This window comes from Schistocerca nitens, chromosome 1 (assembly GCF_023898315.1).
Source record: "Schistocerca nitens isolate TAMUIC-IGC-003100 chromosome 1, iqSchNite1.1, whole genome shotgun sequence".
Lineage (NCBI taxonomy): Eukaryota > Metazoa > Arthropoda > Insecta > Orthoptera > Acrididae > Schistocerca > Schistocerca nitens.
This window is the reverse complement of record NC_064614.1, coordinates 523639583-523666478: the sequence shown is the minus strand read 5'-3', so window position 1 is coordinate 523666478 and position 26896 is coordinate 523639583. Positions and strand designations below refer to the sequence as shown.

Genomic DNA, 26896 nt, shown 5'->3' with positions numbered 1-26896 from the left:
GCTGAAGTCTGATATCATAATTTACATTCCACAGACAAAGAAAGTAAGGGCAATCATGACCATATTTTAATATAACATGGCATGTTATTTCATGAAATTTTCTTGGATCATTTTTGCGACAGAGAGAATTCAGATGATGGGTGGCTGGATGTTGTCACACATTGTACTCAGTCAGATGTTAATAATATGATTTGTTTACAAAATATATTTGGTTTTTTCTTTGTAGGGGGGGGGGGGGGGGGTTAAGGGAATAAACAGCGAGGTTGTTAGTCACTCATTTATGAGCGAGTTTGTCTAGAGTTAGTGGCGTCATCCAATAATTTAGTCTAACTGTTATAGTATGTACAAGTAATAATATCAAGGCACCAAAATGCCAGAGATGAGGAATGATTTGAAAAGATGTGAAAGATAGGTTTCCAGTGTGAAGGTCAGAGTGCAAACAATGGGTCCCCCAGGTCTCATCTGAAACCCTGTCAATCCAATGCACAGCTACAGCAGGAAGGGAATAAATAATGCCTTCTATCTGGGCAATTCATAACAGTAAACATGACACAAAACATATTAAACATCATTAGGACCAAGAATAGTAAAATAAGGCCAGCTGGTGGGTACATGCAGTCGAATTCCCGTCATCACTGTTCTCTTGAGGAACTGATAGGAACAGTTGCTGGAAGGTCACTGGGGTGGGGTGACAGCTGTAGATCCTTGAAGTAGATTGGTATCAATTCCTGGTAGGTAGCTAACCAAGGAGTGTGTAGGAATACACAGGGAACCTAAGAAGGTATGTTGGGGTCCTGGAAAAGCATCTCAAAGTGCATTCTCACTTGAGAAAGGCTATCAAGGGGTTGACATCCCTTTTATGAAAAAATTGATGAATAAGAAATTGTATGGTTACTGTGCAAGAGAGAAAGAGTTGGTACCTCCGGAACCTGCAAGGTAAAATCCCCACTTCAACACACAGACTCACTATGGGACTAGTCCAAAGTGCCAGTGACTTAAGTCTTATTTCACAATACTGTACTGGATCCAATAATTTCAAAGCCAAAGATGCCACAAACTTAATAACCATAGTTTTTTTGATATTGCTGTTATTATGGTCTTCAGTCCAGAGACTGGTTTGATGCAGCTCTCCATGCTACTCTATCCTGTGCAAGCCTCTTCATCCCCGAGTAAATACTGCAACCTACATCCTTCTGAATCTGCTAAGTGTATTCATCCCTTGGTCTCCCTCTACAATTTTTACCCTCCACGCTTCCCTCAAATGCTGAACTGGTGATCCCTTGATGCCTCAGAATGTGTCCTACCAGCCAATCCCTTCTTCCAGTCAAGTTGTGCCACAAATTCCTCTTCTCCCCAATTCTACTCAGTACCTCCTCATTAATTACGTGGTCTACCCATCTAATCTTCAGCATTCTTCTGTAGCACCACATTTCGAAAGTTTCTATTCTCTTCTTTTCTGAACTATTTATTGTCCATGTTTCACTTATGTAAATGGCTACACTCCATACAAATAGTTTCAGAAAAGATCTCCTGACAGTTAAATCTATGCACGATGTTAACAAATTTCTCTTCTTCCGAAACAACTTCCTTGCCACTGCCAGTCTACATTTTCTATCCTCTCAATTTTGAGCATCATCAGTTATTTTGCTCCCCAAATAGCAGAACTCATATACTACTTTAAGTGTCTTATTTCCTAATTTAATTCCCTCAGCATTAATTTGACTACATTCCATCAGCCTCATTTTGCTTTTGTTGATTTTCATCCTCCGTTCAACTGCTCTTCCAGGTCCTTACTTGTGTCTGAAAGAATCACAATGTCATCAGGAAAACCTCAAAGTTTTTATTTCTTCTCCATGGGTTTTAATTCCTACTCCAAATTTTTCTTTTGTTTCCTTTACTGCTGCTCAATATATAGACTGAACCACATTGGGGATAGGCTACAACCCTGTCTGACTCCCTAACCAACAACTGCTTCCCTTTCACGCTCCTCAACTCTCCTAACTGCCATCTGGTTTCTGTACAAGTTGTAAATAGGCTTTTGCTCCTTGTATTTAACCCCTGCCAACTTCAAAATTTGAAAGAGAGTATTCCAGTCAACACTGTCAAAAGCTTTCTCTAAGTCTACAAATGCTAGAAATGTAGGTTTGCCTTTCCTTAATCTATCGTCTAAGATAATTTGTAGGGTCAGTACTGACTCGCGTGTTATAAAATTTCTACAGAATCCAAACTGATCTTCCCCGAGGTCAGCTTCTAGCAGTTCTTCCATTCGTCTGTAAAGAATTCGTGTTACTATTTTGCAGTCATGATTTATTAAACTGACAGTTCGGTAATTTTCACATCTGTCAACACCTGCTTTCTTTGAGATTGGAATTATTATATTCTTCTTGAAGTCTGACAGTATTTTGGCTGTCTCATACACTTTGGTCACCAGATGGTAGAGTTTTGTCATGGCTGGCTCTCCCAAGGCTATCAGTAGTTCTAATGGAATGTTGTCTACGCCTGGGGCCTTGTTCTGTTTTAGGTCTTTCAGCGCTCAATCAAATTCTTCGCGCAGTATGTCGTCTCCCATTTCATCTTCATCTATGTCCTTTTCTATTTCCATAATACTGCCCTCAAGTACATCACCCTTGTATAGATCCTCTATATACTCCTTCCACCTTTTGGCTATCCCTTCTTTGCTTAGAAGTGGCTTTCCATCTGAGCTCTTGATATTCATACAGGTGGTTCTCTCTCTCTCTCTCTCTCTCTCTCTCTCTCTCTCTCCCCCCCCCCCCCCCCCCCCCCAAAGGTCTCTCTAATTTTCCTAGTGATATATGCCTATACATCCTTACGTTTGCCCTCTAGCTATCCCTGCTTCGCCATTTTGCACTTCTTGTCGATCTCATTTTTGAGAGTTTTGTATTCCTGTTTGCTTGCTCCATTTGCTAAATTTTTATTGTTTCCTCTTTCATCAGTTAAATTCAGTATTTATTCTGTTAACCAAGGATTTCTACTAGCCCTCGGCTTTTTACCTACTTAATCCTCTGCTTCCTTTACTAATTCATCTCTCAAAGCCACCCATTCTCCTTCTACTGCATTTCTTTCCCCCCATTCTTGTCAATTGTTCACTAATGCTCTCTCTGAAACTTTCTACACCCTCATATCTGGTTCTTTCAGTTTATCCAGATCCCATCTCCTTAAATTCCCACCTTTTTGCAGTTTCTTCAGTTGTAATCTACAGTTCATAACCAATAAATTGTGGTCAGAATCAACATCTGCCCCTGGTAATGTCTTACAATTTAAAGCCTGGTTCCTAAATCTCTGTCTTACCATTATATAATCTATATGAAACCTTCCAGTGTCTCCAGGCCTCTTCCACGTATACAATCTTTTTTCATGATGCTTAAATCAATTGTTAGCTATGCTCTGTGCAAAATTCCTTATCCCCATTCCAAATTCACTTACTACTTTTTCTTCCCTTCCAATTTTTGTCTCCCTCCTTCGCTATTTGAATAATTTCTTTTACTGCATGATACATTTCCCCAATTTCATCACCATCATCATCTGCGGAGCTAATTGGCATCTAAACTTGCACTACTGCGGTAGTCGTGGGCTTCGTGTCTATTTTGACTACAATAATGTGTTCACTATGCTGTTCGTAGTAGCTTACCTGTGCTCCTAGTTTTTTAACCTACTCCTGCATTACCCCTATTTGAATTCGCATTTATAACCCTGTATTCACCTGACCGCAGGTCTTCTTCCTACTGCCACCAAACTTCACTAATTCCCACTACATCTAACTTTAACCTATCCATTTTCCTTTTTAAATGTTCTAACCTAACTGCCCAATTGAGGACTCTGACATTCCACGCTTCAATCCGTAGAATGCTAGTTTTCTTTCTCCCGATAACGAAGTCCTCCTGAGTAGTCCATGCCCGGAGATCCAAATGGAATATTTTATCCAAGAGGACGCCATCATCTTTTAATCATACAGTAAAGCTGCATGCCCTCGGGAAAAATTACAGATGTAGTTTCCCCTTGCTTTCAGCCATTTGCAGTACCAGCACTCTTCCCATTCTAAAAGGGTATTTTTGTCTCAGAAACAGGAGATTCGGGCAATAAGTGATGTAAATTCATGAACCTCTTGTTGACCCCTGGGTATTTTGACATTGGCCTCTCAATATATATATATATATAACAGAGGGAAACATTCCACGTGGAAAAAATATATCTAAAAAGAAAGATGATGAGACTTACCAAACAAAAGCGCTGGCAGGTCGATAGACACACAAACAAACACACAAAATTCTAGCTTTCGCAACAAACGGTTGCTTCGTCAGGAAAGAGGGAAGGAGAGGGAAAGATGAAAGGAGGTGGGTTTTAAGGGAGAGGGTAAGGAGTCATTCCAATCCCAGGAGCGGAAAGACTTACCTTAGGGGAAAAAAAGGACGGGTATACACTCGCACACACACACAAATCCATCCGCATATACACAGACACAAGCAGACCTTTTTTTTTTTTTTTTTTTTTTTTTAAATGTCTGCTTGTGTCTGTGTATATGCGGATGGATATGTGTGTGTGTGCGAGTGTATACCCGTCCTTTTTTTCCCCTAAGGTAAGTCTTTCCGCTCCTGGGATTGGAATGACTCCTTACCCTCTCCCTTAAAACCCACCTCCTTTCATCTTTCCCTCTCCTTCCCTCTTTCCTGACGAAGCAACCGTTTGTTGCGAAAGCTAGAATTTTGTGTGTTTGTTTGTGTGTCTATCGACCTGCCAGCGCTTTTGTTTGGTAAGTCTCATCATCTTTCTTTATATATATATATATATATATATATATATATATATATATATATATATATATATATATATATATATATATATATATATTCCTTATGTCATTTCTTGTTAACAATATTAGCTTATTCCCAAGAATAAGCAGCCTTTCACTCAGTTAATACTCGGCGGAAATCAAACCTGCATTAGGATACAACTTCCTTAACTCTTGTGCAGAAAGGTACACTGCTGCATCCATTTTCAATAAGCTACCACTCGAATTCAAAAATATTAGCAGTAATCCATGCGCTTTCAAATCGAAACTGAAGAGTTTCCTCATGTGTCACTCCTATTCTGTCGAGGAGTTCCTTGAAAAATTAAGCTGATTCTTGTTGTATTGTTTATTGCGTTTTCTTAAACTTATGGACTGACCTCTTTGGGTTCATAAAAATTTATTTTTATCTGTTATTACTTTTATGCTGTAATTTCATGTACTGACACGTTCCATGGCCTTAGAGAATTTTCCCCTCAAGTTGCTCCTATGGAACTTGACATGTAAATAAAAAATATACAAGCAAGGCCGTTTTGGTTAAAGTTACAAGGCCAGGTCAGTCAATCATCCAGACTGTTGTCCCTGCAACTACTGAAAAGTTGCTGCCCCTCTTCAGGAACTACAAATTTGTCTGGCCTCTCAACAGATACCCCTCCATTGTTGTTGCACCTATGCTATCTGTATCGCTGAGGCATGCAAGCCTCCCCACCAACGGCAAGGCCCATGGTTCACAGGACGGAAAGCATAGTTTACAGGGGATAAAACCAAAGCCCAGTAAATACAGAGTAGAGTAGCACTATCTGCACCTCAAGAGGTGTGCATGAGGTTGCAGAGAGCATTAAATTTTCACTTGCAGCTAGCCTTTAGTATGTAGGTGTCATGTCAATTTTATATCAAAGAGAAGTCCCAAAAATCGGGGTTCTGTAGCAACATCCAAGTGCTGTGTATTCAAGTAGAGTTCTGGGTCAGGATGAACTGTGACATGATGACAGAAATGCACGACTCTCATTTTTCCGTAAGGAGCCATTGGAAAGGGTCCAAGCAGGGACCTTTCGGATGACATTCAGTTAAAGCTACAGATTGACAACTATACCAAATGCAAAAGTAATACTGTCGGATATACCCTCATATGGTATGTAACACACAAAGCACCCAGGTACATTGTTGAACATGAACGTTTTGGTGGTGCAGGTGTTATGGTTTGAGAAGGCATAATATAGCATTGGCATACTGACCTCCAGCTATTTGAACATGGAACACTCATTGATCAATTTTCTTTTGACTATATACTGCTCCTCCATGTTGGTCTTTTCAGGGGTGTGTTCAGGCCTGACTTCATTTTTATGGGCAACTATGCATGACTGCATCAAACTGGAGCTCTTAGAATAAGAGGATAATCAAGTATGGGAGTAGTCCACCACTGAAATGACAAGTCACTTTTCTGGTATCTCTTCTGTATTATAAACACAATCTTTCCACTACACAACTTCATTTACAACTGTTGGAGAACAGATCTCTCTCAATCTATGGCTCAAAATAGATTACCACGTACAGACGTGATATTGCGGAATAAAAGTCTCATGAATAATCTTCAATTGTTCTGGCGTTGTCATTATCGCCCATGCCCTTTTCCATAACTTCCAAGGCCCAGTGATGCCAAAGCATAAGCGGCCTTCCACAACAGGTGGAGATGCACACTTGCTGTCGTGACTTCTTGATGTTCTGAGCTGATGCCTTTTACACCCCATCTTAACCCATATCTACACAATGTTTCCTGTTTCCATGTACAGCTTTTGTTGGCCTCAGTGGTTAAAAGTGGAACATGTTATTCCACAGAAGTGACATGTTACGCCACAGTCTTTGAAATAAATTTTAATTTGGTACCTCTACATGTTCCTGAGAAAAAGGGGTCGTAACACATGGAAAGACAGACAACGGAGTGATTCTTTTACTGATTGAGGCATAGAACCCTAAAAAGGGCAGAGGAGGAGGAGGAGGAGGAGGAGGAGGAGGAGGAGGAGAAATGGTATAGGAATAGGAATGGAAGCAGTACTTTTAAGTTGTGTTTTTTCAAGATGTGATGCTTATGGTTGTGAAGGAATCCTCTGATACAACAGATTCTGTCTGGCCCTGCATACACAGTTTGTGTCTGAGGTGGGATGAATAAGTTGTTGCTGCGAGAAGTGTAGCCAGAAGAAAAGAGAAAGAGTAACAATGACCCAATCACAGAATGTAATGCTTTTAGAGTTAACCTCACAGCATTAATTGATTTGACTTAAAGCACCCCATATACAAGGACATTTTGTTTCGGGGCAACACATGGGAACAAACTGGTACACAACTGAAACTGTCAGGTTCAGTTAAAAAACATATTTCCTCCAACAAATTGTAATTATCTTCAATGCAATTCAGGAAAAACCAGAATTACTGCTATCTAATATAATTTATTTATATTTATTCATCCAAGGATCATCTCAAAATGATATAGGATTTGTCAAGGTAATACAATCCAAAGCAATAGGTCAAAATACACTCCAAGAAAAAAAGCTGTACCACAAAGGAATTACCTGAAGGAGACAGAAATAGACAGATGCGATATATTTGTACAGACAAACAGCTGACTACAAATTCAGAAAAAATGGATGATTTATTCAAGAGAAATCTGAGCTTCGCAAAGTGAGCAAGTGAATAACACATTGGTCCTCCTTATGTTGTTGTTGTTGTTGTTGTTGTTGTGGTCTTCAGTCCTGAGACTGGTTTGATGCAGCTCTCCATGCTACTCTATCCTGTGCAAGCTTCTTCATCTCCCAGTACCTACTGCAACCTACATCCTTCTGAATCTGCTTAGTGTATTCATCTCTTGGTCTCCCTCTACGATTTTTACCCTCCACGCTGCCCGCCAATGCTAAATTTGTGATCCCTTGATGCCTCAGAACATGTCCCACCAACCGGTCCCTTCTTCTGGTCAAGTTGTGCCACAAACTTCTCTTCTCCCCAATCCTATTCAATACTTCCTCATTAGTTATGTGATCTACCCATCTAATCTTCAGCATTCTTCTGTAGCACCACATTTCAAAAGCTTCTATTCTCTTCTTGTCCAAACTATTTAGCGTCCATGTTTCACTTCCATACATGGCTACACTCCATACAAATACTTTCAGAAACGACCTCTTGACACTTAACTCTATACTCGATGTTAACAAATTTCTCTTCTTCAGAAACGCTTTCCTTGCCATTGCCAGTCTACATTTTATATCCTCCCTACTTCGACATCATCAGTTATTTTGCTCCCCAAATAGCAAAACTCCTTCACTACTTTAAGTGTCTAATTTCCTAATCTAATTCCCTCAGCATCACCCGACTTAATTCGACTACATTCCATTATCCTCGTTTTGCTTTTGTTGATGGTCATCTTATATCCTCCTTTCAAGACGCTATCCATTCCGTTCAACTGCTCTTCCAAGTCCTTTGCTGTCTTTGACAGAATTACAATGTCATCGGCGAACCTCAAAGTTTTTATTTCTTCTCCATGGATTTTAATACCTACTCTGAATTTTTCTTTTGTTTCCTTTACTGCTTGCTCAATATACAGATTGAATAACATCGAGGAGAGGCTACAACCCTGTCTTACTCCCTTCCCAACAACTGCTTCCCTTTCATGTCCCTCAACTCTTATAACTGCCATCTGGTTTCTGTACAAATTGTAAATAGCCTTTCGCTCCTTGTATTTTACCCCTGCCACCTTTAGAATTTGAAAGAGAGTATTCCAGTCAACATTGTCAAAAGCTTTCTCTAAGTCTACAAATGCTAGAAACGTAGGTTTGCCTTTCCTTAATCTTTCTTGTAAGATAAGTCGTAAGTTCAGTATTGCCTCAAGTGTTCCAGTATTTCTACGGAATCCAAACTGATCTTCCCCGAGGTCGGCTTCTACTAGTTTTTCCATTCATCTGTAAAGAATTCGTGTTAGTATTTTGCAGCTGTGGCTTATTAAACTGACTGTTCGGTAATTTTCACATCTGTCAACATCTGCTTTCTTTTGCAAGCAATTATTTGGCTTGACACTGATTGACAGAGTTGTTGGATGTCCTCTTGAAGGATATCTTGTTAAATTCGTCCAACTGTCAAGTTCAAGGCATTAGAAATAATTAAAATATTGGGCATCCTGTTGTTAACATTTTTTGGCCTGTGTAAAATAATTTATTTGTTGAATATTCTATTTTATATGGAAAATACTTTGTGTCAAGGTTGGTTTGGGACTATATAAACTTAGATGAGTTACAAGAGACAGAACACTGGGCTTAGTAGGAAAAAAATACTGCCTCTGAGAAAGCCATGCATATCTTGTTTCTCAGAAAGGTACAGCTCATCAAAACAACCACCAACTCAATGGAACTATATTCTGAATTGGCTATAAGAAGCTATGCCTTCCAGATATTCAAAGAAAATCATTAGCGAAATGACCAAAAATATTCAACATCAAGTGGATGAAGAATTAATAAGCTCAAAGAGACAGTAAACATATTCTTGTTCATTATATGATAATTACCCATAAATCATTCAAATTGCTACTGGTGTAAACCTGAAAAAAATTGGAGGTATGCTCCAAAAGTTCTTCTGCATATCATAATCTAACAGTGCAACAGCAACTTAATTAGTTTTATGAGAAACAATATGAATTAGCTATTTTCTTTCCTTTGCATGACACACACACACACACACACAAAAATTATGACTATGAATTTTTCCAGCATAAATATAGCAAGCAAACACACACACACACACACACACACACACACACACACACACACACAAAATCGGTATCATAATACATACCCCTCAGTTTTGTTTGCGAGTACTTTGAAGTCTTCCTCTGTGAGTGTGTGTGCTGTATTTCCTAAATGTAGTTTGAAGATTGTTAGTCTAGCATGTTCTTCTGGAAGAGGAATATATATTCGCTTCTCAAATCTTCTGCGGATGGCAGAATCCAAAACCCATGGAATATTTGTGGCACCCAGAACCAATATTCCATCATTATCATTACCCACTCCTGCAAAAATGATAAATTTGAAGCACAAAGCACTCAGCAATGTAGCATTACAGGTACAAATACAAAAGATAATGCAGTTGATCCTGCTTCAACTAAACTGTTTCAGCTACATGTAAAATGGGTAGTAATGCAATCGCACCATTGTCATCTGACATCTAGAGACCTATTACTCAAGAAGGAATAAGCCTCCAGTTGAGCCACAATGGGCTACCTGTCATTTAATCCCATTTTTTTGTAGTTATACTTTTCTTTTGATTCACTTGTTATCAGAGATGTTTATAAAAGATTAAAATGGTTTCCCTATACCATCCAACTAGGAGAAAGAAGGAAGAAATCACTCAGAACAAAAATTCATAAATGTTAGGGCAGAGGCACACTTAATAGGTGATACACATTCTAAATGTGTCATCCACCTATCATATACTGCCAAAAAAATCCTAATTTTTGTTTACCACTTTCACTGCCATGAGGACACTGGTAACCTCAGAAGTAGTTTTCTCACAGACCATGAGGGTGCCGGCCCCCTCAGCTTCAGTTGCATTCAATTGACTCTGGAACAGGCTGGCCTTGCAAGAAACCCACATCTGCCTTTTCTGTGGCCTTCTGGAGTAACATTGTAATAGTATGTGCAGTGGCTGCTAGTTGCAGATTCATTTACTTGTGAAACCCTGCCCTCCGTGTGACATGGTTTTGATACATTGTTTTCATAGTTTAATTAGTCTTGCATAACCACATGGCAGAGTGATCGTAAGTGTTGGAATAAGAAACTGAAGAATATCTGAGGTAGCCATTTGGCACATAACAAATTATTCTGTAATCACTTGCTAAACACCAAGTATATTTTGACAGTATTACTTTGCTCTCTTTGTCCAGGAAATGGTGCATCTAATGGTAGGTCAGGGATGAAGCGTGGTGTAGATACAAGCCTCGGACGCTCTACTGGTAATCAGACATGGAAAGATAAGTCTGATATCTTGACAGAGGAAGAGCTGTTAATTAAAACTGTGTGCCCGACCGAGACTCGAACTCGGGACCTTTGCCTTTCGCGGGCAAGTTCGCAGGAGAGCTTCTGTAAAGTTTGGAAGGTAGGAGACGAGATACTGGCAGATGTAAAACTGTGAGTACCGGGCGTGAGTCATGCTTCGGTAGCTCAGATGGTATAGCACTTGCCCGCGAAAGGCAAAGGTCCCGAGTTCGAGTCTCGGTCGGGCACACAGTTTTAATCTGCCAGAAAGTTTCATATTAGCGCACACTCCGCTGCAGAGTGAAAATCTCATTCTTGGAACAATGATGATGATGATGATGATGACTACGCACTCAACGAAGCTTCCTCACCCAAGCAACAATTGGTGTCTGAGAATGCAAGTGACGAGGAATTGGAAGAAGATAATAAACCATCCGTTACACAACCTATTTCTCCTCAATTTCTAGAAGGAAGTGAAAATGAAAACTGTGCTGAAGTGGGCTGTAGCACACTGAGGAACATACAATTCAAAAGTATGGAAACCTTTGAATATAATGACCCACATTACCCCAAGAATCGGAGGGATCTGAAACCTACACAAGTCTTCAGAACTTTCACTGGGGACAATATTGTAGTGTTAATTGTTACTGAAACAAACAGAAATTCTGTACAATTCTTGTCTACTGCTCAGACCCATGGTAAAGCAAGGGCAACAGCTTGGAAGGAGACAAATGCTTATGAGATGTACCAGTTCTTTGGCGTGATTATGTACAAGGGGCTAGTTCATAACCCACACATTACCAACTATTGGAGTACAAGTGTTCCTTACAGGGACAACCCAGTTGCTAGAACTACATATCATAATTGATTTCAACTGTGGTTGAGGTTCGTCCATTTCGAGGACAACGCAACTGCAGATAAAACTGATTGTATATTCAAGACCTGAAAAGTTCTCGACGTGATCCAGAGTAAATTTTTCTCGCAATATGAACCGGGATAGATGCTAGCAGTCAATGAGTCAACGGCGCCCTTTCGTGGATGACTTATTTCGTCAGTACATCCCCAGCAAGACCTACAGATACGGAATCAAGGTATTCAAAGATGTAACCCAGCTGGTTCCATGCTGAGAATGATTCTTTGCACTGGACGGCTGTACACTGTCAGTAAAAATCTTGCAAAAAAAGTAGGTTTAGACTTAATGGAAAAAATATGTAGATAAGGGACGCACTATTGTTGCTGACAATTATAAAACGAGTGTGTCATTAGCTAGGCATTTGCCAGATAAATTGCCAACATCATAGGTACCCTGAGAAAAAACAGAAAGCATCTGCCCCCCCCCCCCCCCCCCCACCATCAAGATGTCACAAACAAGAAAAGGCAAACTCATTGGAAGACAGTCTAATGGAGTAAGAGTAGCAAAACAGCAAGACAAAATAGATGTGGTGTTTCTCACTACTAAGCACGGCATCAAAATGTGAACCACTAGGAAGAAAAGCAAGAAAACCAGCGAGGAAATATTTGACCTGCTGCCATTTTGGATTATAATGCAGCAAAGCAAGGAATCGATGTGTCAGACCAGATGTCAAGATGGAGGAAACAATAAGATGGTACCACAAAGCTGCATTTGAAATTATGTTCAACACAGCAGTAGTAAATGCTCACATTTTGTACAAAATATTCCTATAAAGAATTTTAGGCAGGAAATAATAATGAGCCTCTTGAAGAACAACGTTGATACACTGACTCCCAATCAATCTTCTAAAAGTTTCAGGAGCCATACCCTAGTACAGAGCATGCAGAGAGACGAGCGAAATAGAAAAAATCTGGAAGAGGTGCAGAAGTTGTTACTTGGAAGATTTCAAGAGATAAGGAAGAAATGAAATGCAGAAACTTGTAGCAGAGACAACCACAATCTGTAAGAAATGTCATGAATTTGTTTGTATTTCCTGTTTTTCAAAAACACACAAATTGTAATAAAAATAATTTTTGTTCATATGTTTATATACTGTTTATTACATTTACCTAATTAATAACAGTCAATTTGATGCATTTTCATATAATTTATACCCTGTTCCCTTATCGTCCTGTGAGACAGTGAGGTAGCCGGCGTCCTCATGGCTCACAATGACAACTTCTTTGGAGCTGGTTTCACTTCTGGGCCATGAGGATGCCGGTTACCTCACAATTTAAGCCCTCCTTTGAAGCATTTCGAGCTTTCATACATTCAGGGTGCACTTCACAACATTTTGAACATATTCAATATGTGGTTAAAAATAAATAATTTTTTTGGCCTGAGGTGACAACAGCTGCATGGCAGTGAAATTGTTAATGTTTCCATGCTGGAACTGTCATTACTGAAACATAAAATCAGAACCTACGTCAAATTTCATCTTAGTTAAATATATTTCATTTTCATCCTATTACTTTCAGTGCCTGAAAAAAAATCTGCATGGCATATTAATGACAGTTGATCAGGTATATCAGACAGCCTGAGTGCTTTTTGGGTGCTTTTCCACACTCATTTTGGCAGATGCTTGGCTGATCACCACCCACCACTTCAGAAAATATGATAATACACAAAAAACAAAGTTTACACAATTCATCAGGTTAATTGATGACTAGGGCGACTAGAAGGACATCTGGTCACAAAGTTAAATGAAGATAAGTTTGCTAAATCAGGAAAACAATTGGGCCCTTATGATGGGATCAATGCTAGGGAAGAGAAGATGATCACTGCTTTAAAACCAGATTTCCCTGTGAACCTCATATAACCCGTGCACTTTGTTCTGAATTTAGTTTATTTACTCCACTTCTAAGAACCAATATTAGGTCAGGAAGGACAAACCTGTCATGCATACTAAGCATGTAAATACAAAATTTAGTTTAAATGTCACTTTATATAGCTGGTATGAACTTTCAAAACTGTACAATGCTTTCTGAGTGGAAATTCACGGAAAAAAACCAGTCAGTAGCAAGAAAAACAAAAGGCAACAATCGATACCTAAGTTTACCAAGGTTCTTTTGCAAAGTTCACACACACACACACACACACACACACACACACACACACACACACACACACACACACACACAGAGAGAGAGAGAGAGAGAGAGAGAGAGAGAGGGGGAGAGAGAGGGAGAGGGAGAGGGAGGGAGGGAGGGAGGGAGGGAGGGAGGGAGGGAGGGAGGGAGGCTCGGAAAAGAGCGTAAGGGGAGAGAAGATGACAGTTAATATTCTTCACTGGGAGTGGGGGGGACCTAAAATGACATTTCCATTTCGTACAACGCATTTTGTCCAGTGTGTTCCCAATTTTTTTTTTACAGTTTCAGAAAATATTTTTAAAAAAGCTCTGTGTTACAATCATACAGCACAGAGATCTCTCTATCTAAGCAAAAGGTATTCTCTTCATATTAGTTTCTGAAGTTATCAAACAGAAAAGGAAGTCATATAGAAAAACTGGGGAACAATGTGCGTCAGAAACTATTTAGAATCACAGTCATGTATTTGTCCCAATGCAATAGCTGATGTGTGGGCAGATGAATTACCCAGCTGCAAAATAACATTTATGCACACTAATCTTTGTTACTTCTAATTCAACTCACCAAGTGAGTGGGCCAATATCTTTACGTAATAAGAGCCAGTTATTAAATTACCCTTTTCCAAATAGTTGAGCGTACTGAACACTGTAATCCTAAAAATAATTGCCATAATTTTTCCTGCCAATAAAATGATTTTTTAAAATTTTTCAGTGCACTTTAGCATCTATAAACAAATGTGAACTATTATTCTTTTCCACATAAAACTTAATTTTATTTGTAAACTGTGTGGAAGAGAACTTGCTTGACTGCAGTGTATTCCATCCACCCCATTTTTGTTCTACAGCTCATGCCTCACCACCATTATGTTTTTGAAAATTTGTCCCAAAGTAGAGCTCTTGCAAAAGTACACATAACAAGGCATGCTCCCAAAGCAACAAGTCAATTCTCCACTTTCACTGTCTGATCTGATACTACTGCTGAATTCACTGTTTGCTATTAGCACACGACAGGATCCTGTAAAATTATGTTGACTGTTCTGTTTTTCTTCCTCACTTCTTGGTGGTGCATGAGAGAAATATCTCACCAGACAAACTGTACTTCATTGTGCTTCTCAGTGATTCTCTTACACTGGATGCAGTTTTTGATGTGCATGCATGAAAACCTGTTACTCCAAAAACATGTACCCGGCAGAGCTATCTCAGTGACAAACTGTCAAAGGTATAGCTTCATGATTGAGAAGACCCTTCACATCTGGCTAGTATCAAAATTTTATTTTTTTTGTAAATAAAGATCTGCCTCTTGTTTACTGAAAATACTGTGACTGTATGCCTAGAATGGTAAATAGTGTCAACTTTTAGATTTTTACGAAACAAATGTTACCATGAACAGCTGCCAAGCACTGTAGTATTGCCATGATAAGATAACTGACACTTCCCCACTAACCATCTGGTGTCAAGGATTTCTGGTCAGTTACCTAAGAGATAGTATTGTCTGACAGCCTCCATTAACTTTCCAGATATTCTTAGTTAATTCCATGCACATTAGCATGTTGCAACAACACAGAAAATACCACCAGATAAGACATAACCAATATTTTGTGCAGTCTCCTCCTCCTCGTATACAAAATTGAGTGAAATACCTTTTGAAACTAATGGAACAGTTGGATTCATCTCACTTGTTGTTGGTCATCACATTGTTTCTTTTGATTGGCATGAAGTAAGTTTTCCCTCATAGCAGTCAATTGTGGTTAACGCTTGCAGATATTTTAGTAGCTTTGTATCCCTAACTCACATTGTTTGTTTAAACTGGCCTCTAACAACATTCTTTTTTATTTTACTTTTTTGATTAAGTACACAAACATTTATAGAGATGTTTTAGTATGCAAACTCAATCTGCCAGTTTACTATCTGGAGGGCAAGGCTGATTTTAACTAGTTTTAAGACACTCTACTAAAATAACTTTTTGTCACCTTCGATCCTAAAATAATAGGAACTTCATGATGCGAAAGTTCTTAAGTACTCCTTTCGAGAAAAGCCACAAACTAATCAACCAGAATTACACAGACTGTCAGTTTAGTTTGTTAAGTCTATAAACTGGGTATTTGCTACTTATACTCCTCAGTCCTCATAAATGTGACTGCACCTTTCTTGACCACAAGAAAATCAGTTTAACTCTTAACATTAATCCTGTTCCTGAAATCTTAAAAATAAATGGAGCTTACAAATTAGTACGTACTGTAGTAATTTGAGAGCACATTTCCTTTATATCTACGTAATTACTATTAAGAACTGAAAATATCAAAGTTAATAAATATTCTATGTGATTAAATTCATTATGCAGCTCTACGGACTGCCCCCTTGTTCATTTCTTGTGACTGCTGCTTCTGTACTTATTTCCCCAGACAGATACTTAAATTTTATTTCTCGCCAGTGTATCTGCAACTGTACACAGTGTACGATATGAAATCCACCTGTAAGTAATCAAATTCCATTCAGTATTAAGCAGTATCTGTATGATCTGAAATTTAAAGCTGATTGTACTTCCTTGGTAAATTAATCATGACAGAAAATATTCCTTTGCTTACATAATGCTACTGTGCTTCACCATAGCTATCAAACAACATTACAATCACATGAAAACAGGAAAAGAACTAAAACGGTGTGATTCACAAATGTCAAACTATTTGAAATGTAGGGGAAGTCATAGAATTACCATCAGAAGGTGCTGCCAGACACTGTCATCAGTCTAGAAAGATTTTGCAGCAGGGAGAGTACTGCAGCAATTCTTATTGAATCAGCATAATACAAGGAGATACATCCCATAACCCACACCTGACTTCCAATTAATACCACTCAATATGTACAAGTCCTTCAGAACACCTCTCAAAGTGCATCTTTACAAGATACAATGTCACCAGGTCATACTGATTTATCCTGTACAACAAATTGATCATAAACAATACCCTGATCGCTATGACTGTAAGTGACAGATTTGATGTTTGTTGGGTATGATTCATATGTGAGATCAATTTTCATTTGGTAATTTTAGGTTATCAGTAGCCTGCATTTGTGTTGAGCACGGATACTAAGTTCTCCAAATTCACCACACTTTAGACTGCAGAACACAGTAAATGCAACATTTGTCATTTTTCCATACAAGGAGTGGGCACTAATGAAAGGTATTTGGTAGTTATAATCAAAGGGAAGCTAAACACACAGATTCAGTGTGGGCTGTAAGTACTGCATGACAGCAAAACATGGTAGATACCTTAATGCGAGAATGTGAAACTGATTTACACTGGTGCAAATTTGGCACTGTGTATGCAAGAAGGACAGACAGAAATGTTTCCGTATGTAATGGATTAAGAACAGGATGTGGGCAGAAAAGGTCAAACAAGTGAGAAAGGAACAATGTTGATTTTTATTATTAAAAGCTACTTACACAATTTGTTCAATATGAGCACTGGAGACTATGAAATGCCGCATCCGTAACATGACCTGTTCAACGATTCCTCGGAGAAATCTGTTCCTGTTACTGACCTTCAGGCCAGATAAAGACCAAAGTCCTTGGTAAATTCTCTCTCTTATACATTCCCATAGCTTAAAGTTACATGGATTCAAATCATGTGATCTTGTAGGCCATGCATCTGAAAACCTGTGGTGATAACATGTTCATGGAAGGCTGCATCAAGCACATCTTTCACTGTGTGAGTAACATGAGCTGTTGCTCCATCTTGCATCAGAACAGTGGTTTCCACACAGTTGTGCTTTTCCAAAGCAGGAATCACATGCTGTACACAGTAGCATACAGAGAGTGCAACAGCTCTTTGAGCACAACAAGCAGTTTAACAGTATCCCAAATTCGGCAGTTCTGTATATTCACTGCACCCGATAGTGTAAAATGTGCCTTGTCACTCCACAGAATGTTTCCCGGACATACCATCTTTGAACCGTGCCCTTCTATCCGTGTCAGAATGCAAGAGAAAATTCTGAATTGTGCAAAACTTGGTAGTTGACCCTAAAATAACAAAAAGTGTGAGGTCATCCACATGAGTGCTAAAAGGAATCTGTTAAACTTCGGTTACACAATAAATTAGTCAGATCTAAAGGCCATAAATTCAACTAAATACACTCCTGGAAATGGAAAAAAGAACACATTGACACCGGTGTGTCAGACCCACCATACTTGCTCCGGACACTGCGAGAGGGCTGTACAAGCAATGATCACACGCACGGCACAGCGGACACACCAGGAACCGCGGTGTTGGCCGTCGAATGGCGCTAGCTGCGCAGCATTTGTGCACCGCCGCCGTCAGTGTCAGCCAGTTTGCCGTGGCATACGGAGCTCCATCGCAGTCTTTAACACTGGTAGCATGCCGCGACAGCGTGGACGTGAACCGTATGTGCAGTTGACGGACTTTGAGCGAGGGCATATAGTGGGCATGCGGGAGGCCGGGTGGACGTACCGCCGAATTGCTCAACACGTGGGGCGCGAGGTCTCCACAGTACATCGATGTTGTCGCCAGTGGTCGGCGGAAGGTGCACGTGCCCGTCGACCTGGGACCGGACCGCAGCGACGCACGGATGCACGCCAAGACCGTAGGATCCTACGCAGTGCCGTAGGGGACCGCACCACCACTTCCCAGCAAATTAGGGACACTGTTGCTCCTGGGGTATCGGCGAGGACCATTCGCAACCGTCTCCATGAAGCTGGGCTACGGTCCCGCACACCGTTAGGCCGTCTTCCGCTCACGCCCCAACATTGTGCAGCCCGCCTCCAGTGGTGTCGCGACAGGCGTGAATGGAGGGACGAATGGAGACGTGTCGTCTTCAGCGATGAGAGTCACTTCTGCCTTGGTGCCAATGATGGTCGTATGCGTGTTTGGCGCCGTGCAGGTGAGCGCCACAATCAGGACTGCATACGACCGAGGCACACAGGGCCAACACCCGGCATCATGGTGTGGGGAGCGATCTCCTACACTGGCCGTACACCACTGGTGATCGTCGAGGGGACACTGAATAGTGCACGGTACATCCAAACCGTCGTCGAACCCATCGTTCTACCATTCCTAGACCGGCAAGGGAACTTGCTGTTCCAACAGGACAATGCACGTCCACATGTATCCCGTGCCACCCAACGTGCTCTAGAAGGTGTAAGTCAACTACCCTGGCCAGCAAGATCTCCGGATCTGTCCCCCATTGAGCATGTTTGGGACTGGATGAAGCGTCGTCTCACGCGGTCTGCACGTCCAGCATGAACACTGGTCCAACTGAGGCGCCAGGTGGAAATGGCATGGCAAGCCGTTCGACAGGACTACATCCAGCATCTCTACGATCGTCTCCATGGGAGAATAGCAGCCTGCATTGCTGCGAAAGGTGGATATACACTGTACTAGTGCCGACATTGTGCATGCTCTGTTGCCTGTGTCTATGTGCCTGTGGTTCTGTCAGTGTGATCATGTGATGTATCTGACCCCAGGAATGTGTCCATAAAGTTTCCCCTTCCTGGGACAATGAATTCACGGTGTTCTTATTTCAATTTCCAGGAGTGTACCTAGGAATTACAATTACGAACAACTTAAATTAGAACACACAGAAAATGTTGTAGGGAAGGTTAACCAAAGACTGCGTTTTATTGGCAGCACACTTATGAAATGGAACAGATCTACTAAGGAGACTGCCTACACTATGCTTGTTCGTCCTCTTTTAGAATACTGGTGCGCGGTGTGGGATCCTTATCAGATAGGACTGGTGGAATACATCGAAAAAGTTCAAAGAAGGGCAGCACGTTTTGTATCATCGCAAAACATGGGAGAGAATGTCACTGAAATGATACAGGATTTGGGCCGGACATCATTAAAAGAAAGGCGTTTTTCGTTGTGACAGAATCTTCTCACGAAATTCCAATCACCCATTTCTCCTCCGAATGTGAAAATATTTTACTGACACCGACCTACATAGGAAGAAATGATCATAAAATAAGTGAAATCAGAGCTTGTACGGAAAAATACGGAAAAACATAGGTGTTCGTTTTTTTCGTGCGCTACACAAGATTGGAATAATAGATAATTGTGAAGGTGGTTTGATGAAACCTCTGCCAGGCACTTAAATGTGAATTGCAGAGTATCCATGTAGATGTAGATCATGAGGTTTCAACTGCTGCACCGTATGGATCTTGGATGAATAAAAGTGTAAAATACACCACAAAACTTTCCATACCGTTGACCTTGGGATGGACAATTCTCGCGACATTGCACGAGCACTATCACTACCCAGGGCATGTGCTGCATGGTCAGTTACAGCAACAGCAACCCCATCAATAACTTCCACTGGCATATGATTCTTTCCTCTTTCAAGTGCCACACCAGGATCATGCATGTTTACAAATTTCATCACCACCACCACCATATTTAAACCATTTGATGACATCGCGCTTCTCCTCAAACCTTTCAGTTGGTGCAACTCTCTCAGTGCGGCACTGTAATTGCTGCCGTAAGACAGTTTCACAAACTGTGCACACTCTCTCTTCTTGACAGCCATATTGTTCACTCACATTATGGCTTGTCAAATGACAGTGTGTACATCATACAAACAAAACAGTATGCAGCATCGCATTTGCCACAATTGGAACTAATTTTTTTTCCAGCAGAAATTGGTTCCACATTAACATATCTACCAAGTTTCGCTACCATATGATAATTACAGCCCATACTGGACCTCTGTGAATAGCTACACTTTATCTATAACCAGGTGGTATATAATAGTTTTGTTACAATTTATACTATTTAAGTATTCAAATTTAATATTGTCCCGTTTGTTTTCACTATTCTCAGTGAATCTGTGATAACTGAGTCATTGGTTTAAACTGTGGTACAGTTACTGGAACAACATATATGAGCCTCCCAAAGCAGGACTTCAATCATTGCGACTAATGTTTTGAGGCACATGGAAAAATCATGTGTTTTATAACATACCTGCAAACTGGGAACTCTTAATCAGCTAGATATGCAAGTCAGATTCTATTGCATGATTCAGTGGGTGACTTCCGATTTCATTGCTCACTTGCACCACCTTATGCTGTATAGAATGGATATTTTGAATTGTTTACCAAGTGAGTATGATTCGTAGATTGGATAGGGGTATAAAGTAAAGTCATGTGAAGTCATTCAAGGCCATCTCAACTATCTCAGATGTAGATGAACTTTACTTATTCTTTCTGTGTATGGAGGTAAGTAACCATATCAGATTTTAATATTTTGTCTCTCTCCATATCCATTTCATTCCATGGTACTTCAAAGTTTGGAGGGTTTTGTCATTTTTAACATTGTGATGGCACACAACTACATTTGCTAATATTCTGAAAATAACTTACAGTTTTTGTATTAATCGCCTAAGCAATCTGAAATTTGGAGGTTGTATACACTATATAGTACAAGGATGATAAAATATCACATAAGGGGATAGGTAAATCTTTTTTCCAAAATAATTTACAATGCATAGCTATCCCTTGGGAAAATAAAATTAATGGGTTTTTTGTTCCTTTCTCATTTTAAGTTTTCATAACAAATAATAGCAGATGGATTAGAAAATTTAAAAAGGGAAAGGGATAGGGTCATGTTAGATGTATTGGGAACTAGTGATGCTCAGTAGGAGGAGGAATAGGGCTTCTTGTCAGGTGAATACGGGGTTACAAATACCACAGCAGTATAAGTTTACATGCAAACTAACTACATAGATGAAGAGACTGAAGAAATTTATGACGACATGAAATTTAATAGTGATGGGGAACTGGAATTCGATAGTAGGGAAAAGAAGAGAAGGAAAAATAGTAGGTGAATATGGACTGAGGGAAAGGAATGAAAGAAGAAACCGTCCAGTAGAATTTTGCACAGAGCATAATTTAATCATTGCTAACATTTGGTTTAAGAAACATGACAGAAGCTTACATACGTGGAAGATACCTGGAGATACTGGCAATTTGGGAACCAGATTTTAAATCTTAAGACATTTGCACGGGGTGATGTGGACTCTGACCATAATTTATTGGTTATGAACTGCACATCAAAACTGAAGACATTGGAAAATGGTAGGAACTTAAGATGTGACCTGGATAACTTTAAAGAATCAGCGGTTGTTGAGAGTTTCAGAGGGAGCATTAGGCAACAGCTGACTAGAACAGGGGAAAGAAATACAGTAGAAGATGAATGGTTAGATTTAAGAGATGAAATAGTGAAGGTAGCAGAGGATCAAATAGAAGTCCTGGGATTACACACGAGGTATTGAATTTAACTAATGAAGGAGAAAATTTAAAAATGCAACAAATGAAGTAGGTGAAAGAGAATACAAATGTTTTAAAAAAGGAGATTGACAGGGAATGCAGGAATGGCTACAGTATAAATGTAACAATTTGGAAGCTTATTTCACTAGGAGAAAGATAGATACTGCCTACAGGAAAATTAAAGATGCTTTTGGGGAAAAAGGAGCAGCTGTACGCATATCAAGAGCTCAGACAGAAAACCATTCCTAAGCAAAGAAGGGACAGTTGAAAGGTGGAAAGAGTATAAAAAGGGTCTATACATGGGATACAAACTAGAAGGCAATATTATAGAAAGAGAAGTGGATGTAGATGAAGATGAGAGAGAGAGACAAGATCCTGCAAGAAAAATTTTACAGAGCTCTGGAAAATCTAAGCCAAAACAAGACCGTCAGAGTAGACAACATTCTGTCAGAAATACTGATAGCCTTAGGAAAGCCAGCCATGGAAAAACTATTCTACCTGATGTACAAGATATATGAGATGAGCGAAATACCCCCAAACTTCAAGAAGAATGCAGTAATTCCAATTCCAAAGGAAATAGATGCTGACAGGTGTGAACATTACCAAACTATCAATTTAGTAACTCATTGTTGCACAGTACTAACAACACAAATGAATGAAAAACTGGCAGAAGCCATCCTCAGGGATGATTGGTTTAGATTCTGCAGAAATGTAGGTACATGGGAGGCAATACTGACCATATGAGTCATTTTAGAAGACAGGCTAAGGAAAGGCTGACCTACATTTATAGAATTTGTGAAAGCTTTTCACAGTGTTGACTGGAGTACTATCTGAAGGTAGCAGAGGTAAAATACAGGTTTGAAAAGCTATTTAAAACTTGTACAGAAACAAGACAGCAGTTATATGAGTCTTGGGGGAGGGGGTACTGTGTAGTAACATCATGTTCTGTTGTATTTAGTTAAGCCATTATCTCAGTTACTCAATCTGTACATTGAGCAAGCAGTAATGGAAACCAAAGAAAAATTTGGAGTAGGAATTAAAGTTCAAGGAGAAAAAATAAAAACACTGTAACTCTGTCAAAGATACAAAAGGACTTGGTAGAGCAGTTGAATAGAAAGAACAGTTTCTCAAAAGGAGGATAAAAAATGAACATCAATAAAAGTGAAACAAGGATAATGGAATGCAGCTGAACTAAATCAGCTGATGCAAAGGGAATTAGCTTAGAAAATGAGACACTGAAAGTAGTGTACGAGTTTTCCTATTTCGGCAGTAAAATAACTAATGATGGCTGAAATATAGAGGATACAAAATGTAGACTAGCAACGGAAAGAAAAGCATTTCTGAAGGAGAGAAATTTGTTAACATCAAATATAGATTTAAGCATTAGGAAGTGTTTTCTGAAGGTATTTGTTTGGATTGTAGCCATGTATGGAAGAGAAACATGGACAATAAACAGTTTAGACAAAAAGAGAATACAAGGTTTCGAAATATGGTGCTACAGAAGAATGTTGAAGATTAGCTGGGTAACTAATGAGGAAGTACTGACTGGAATTGGGGAGACAAGTCATTTACAGCACAATGTGAACAAAAGAAAGGATCATTTGGTAGGACACATTCTGAGACATTAAGGAATCATGAATTTAGTATTGGAGGGAAGTGTGGGAGGTAAAAAAATCATAGATGGAGATCAAGAGATGAATACAGAACCCAGGTCAGAAGAATGTAGGTAGCAGTAGTTATTTGGCAATGGAGAGGCTTGCATGGGACAGGATAGCAAAGAGACCTGCATCACTGGTCTTTGTACAGGGGGTAAAAAAAGAAAAAGAAAAAGAATAAGGAGTAATTTTTAATTCTTTCCTGATAAAAATCTGAAATTCAAAGTACCCTGAATCATGTTGTTGTTGTTGTGGTCCTCAGTCCTGAGACTGGTTTGATGCAGCTCTCCACGCTACTCTATCCTGTGCAAGCTTCTTCATCTCCCAGTACCTACTGCAACCTACATCCTTCTGAATCTGCCTAGTGTATTGATCTCTTGGTCTCCCTCTACGATTTTTACCCTCCACACTGCCCTCCAATGCTAAATTTGTGATCCCTTGATGCCTCAAAACATGTCCTACCAACCGATCCCTTCTTCTAGTCAAGTTGTGCCACAAACTTCTCTTCTCCCCAATCCTATTCAATACCTCCTCATTAGTTACGTGATCTACCCACCTTATCTTCAGCATTCTTCTGTAGCACCACATTTCGAAAGCTTCTATTCTCTTCTTGTCCATACTAGTTATCGTCCATGTTTCACTTCCATACATGGCTACACTCCATACAAATACTTTCAGAAACGACTTCCTGACACTTAAATCTATACTCGATGTTAACAAATTTCTCTTCTTCAGAAAAGATTTCCTTGCCATTGCCAGTCTACATTTTATATCCTCTCTACTTCGACCATCATCACTTATTTTACTCCCTAAATAGCAAAACTCCTTTACTACTTTAAGTGTCTCATTTCCTAATCTAATCCCCTCAGCATCAACCGATTTAATTTGACTACATTCCATTATCCTCGTTTTGCTTTTGTTGATGTTCATCTTATATCCTCCCTTCAAGACACCGTCCATTCCGCTCAACTGCTCTTCCAAGTCCTTTGCTGTCTCTGACAGAATTACAATGTCACCGGCGAACCTCAAAGTTTTTACTTCTTCTCCATGAATTTTAATACCTACTCCGAATTTTTTTTTTGTTTCCTTTACTGCTTGCTCAATATACAGATTGAATAACATCGGGGAGAGGCTACAACCCTGTCTCACTCCCTTCCCAACCACTGCCTCCCTTTCATGCCCCTCGACTCTTATAACTGCCATCTGGTTTCTGTACAAATTGTAAATACCCTTTTGCTCCTTGTATTTTACCCCTGCCACCTTCAGAATTTGAAAGAGAGTATTCCAGTCAACATTGTCAAAAGCTTTCTCTAAGTCCACAAATGCTAGAAACGTAGCTTTGCCTTTTCTTAATCTTTCTTCTAAGATAAGTCGTAAGGTTAGTATTGCCTCACGTGTTCCAACATTTCTACGGAATCCAAACTGATCTTCCCCCGAGGTCCGCTTCTACCAGTTTTTCCATTCGTCTGTAAAGAATTCGTGTTAGTATTTTGCAGTCATGATTTATTAAACTGACAGTTCGGTAATTTTCACATCTGTCGACACCTGCTTTCTTTGGGATTGGAATTATTATATTCTTCTTGAAGTCCGTGGGTATTTCGCCTGTCTCATACATCTTGCTCACCAGATGGTAGAGTTTTGTCATGAATGGCTCTCCCAAGGCCATCAGTAGTTCTAATGGAATGTTGTCTACTCCCGGGGCCTTGTTTCGACTCAGGTCTTTCAGTGCCCTGTCAAACTCTTCATGCAGTATCTTATCTCCCATTTCATCTTCATCTACATCTTCTTCCATTTCCATAATATTGTCCTCAAGTACATCGCCCTTGTATAAACCCTCTACATACTCCTTCCACCTTTCTGTCTTCCCTTCTTTGCTTAGAACTGGGTTGTCATCTGAGCTCTTGATATTCATACAAGTGGTTCTCTTCTCTCCAAAGGTCTCTTTAATTTTCCTGTAGGCAGTATCTGTCTTACCCCTAGTGAGACAAGCCTCTACATCCTTACATTTGTCCTCTAGCCATCCCTGCTTAGCCATTTTGCACTTCCTGTCGATCTCATTTTTGAGACGTTTGTATTCCTTTTTGCCTGCTTCATTTACTGCATGTTTATATTTTCTCCTTTCATCAATTAAATTCAATATTTCTTCTGTTACCCAAGGATTTCTATTAGCCCTCGTCTTTTTACCTACTTGATCGTCTGCTGCCTTCACTACTTCATCCCTCAGAGCTACCCATTCTTCTTCTACTGTATTTCTTTCCCCCATTCCTGTTAATTGTTCCCTTATGCTCTCTCTGAAACTCTCTACAACCTCTGGTTCTTTCAGTTTATCCAGGTCCCGCTTTTGAATTAACCGTCATTTTAAGTCATTAAACTGATAAACTAAATAGGCTCAACTGACATTATTTACGGAAATCTCAAGTTAACATAATTTTTTTAAACTGCACCACATACAGTAAATGTAATTATGACTCTTTTCTGGAAACAGCACATACACTTCTCTGAAAATCTGAAAGTCTCCCATCCTCTCATTTTGGAATGACTGGAATATTCTGAATGATGTCTAAATTGCACAGTACCATCATATTCTGCTGCATTTAGTTTCATCATTATCCAAAAGCACCACAGCTTGGAGAATTTACAAGCTATATATCTTGATGAGATATGGATTTGCTCGTTGACAACATAACGAAAAATTTACGCCAAGGTACAAAGAAGAAAAAAAACTCTGTTGCTAATTATCCCATGCCATTGAGCTAGTCCCGACAAAACATTCAAAATACTATTGAACTTTCTGAATGTTCAGCAGGAAGTACAAAATCGTTTTAAAGAAAAAGGTTTCTTAACAGAACCAAGTCTGAAAAGAGGAAACAAACTGAAACGTGGAGTAATTCATTTAGTGATAAGTTTTTTGTCGAAGAGATTTACGCTGTAAACATTTACTATGTATAAAAGATGTTGGAGGCACAGGGAAAAAGCAATGTGAAAGAATATGGTTGATTTCGGCTGCCAATATACACCAAAAGTGATCAAATTTTAAATGCGAATACATCCAGAAATGGAAGTAGGGTTTTCTACATTGGGTTCATTTATTCTCAAATGCTGTGTTACAG

General features: G+C 39.6%; 1 protein-coding gene across 3 annotated transcripts in view; it reads right to left on the bottom strand.

Moving 5' to 3' along the window:
* The window catches only part of LOC126253342 (vacuolar protein sorting-associated protein 4), a 171477-nt gene that overhangs the window by 39576 nt on the left and 105005 nt on the right, over positions 1 to 26896 (bottom strand). For all 3 annotated transcript variants that reach the window (XM_049954620.1, XM_049954613.1, XM_049954628.1), the window contains exon 7: positions 9638 to 9851. In XM_049954620.1, the coding sequence (XP_049810577.1) occupies positions 9638 to 9851 (214 nt within the window). The remainder of the gene's footprint in view (positions 1 to 9637; positions 9852 to 26896) is intronic.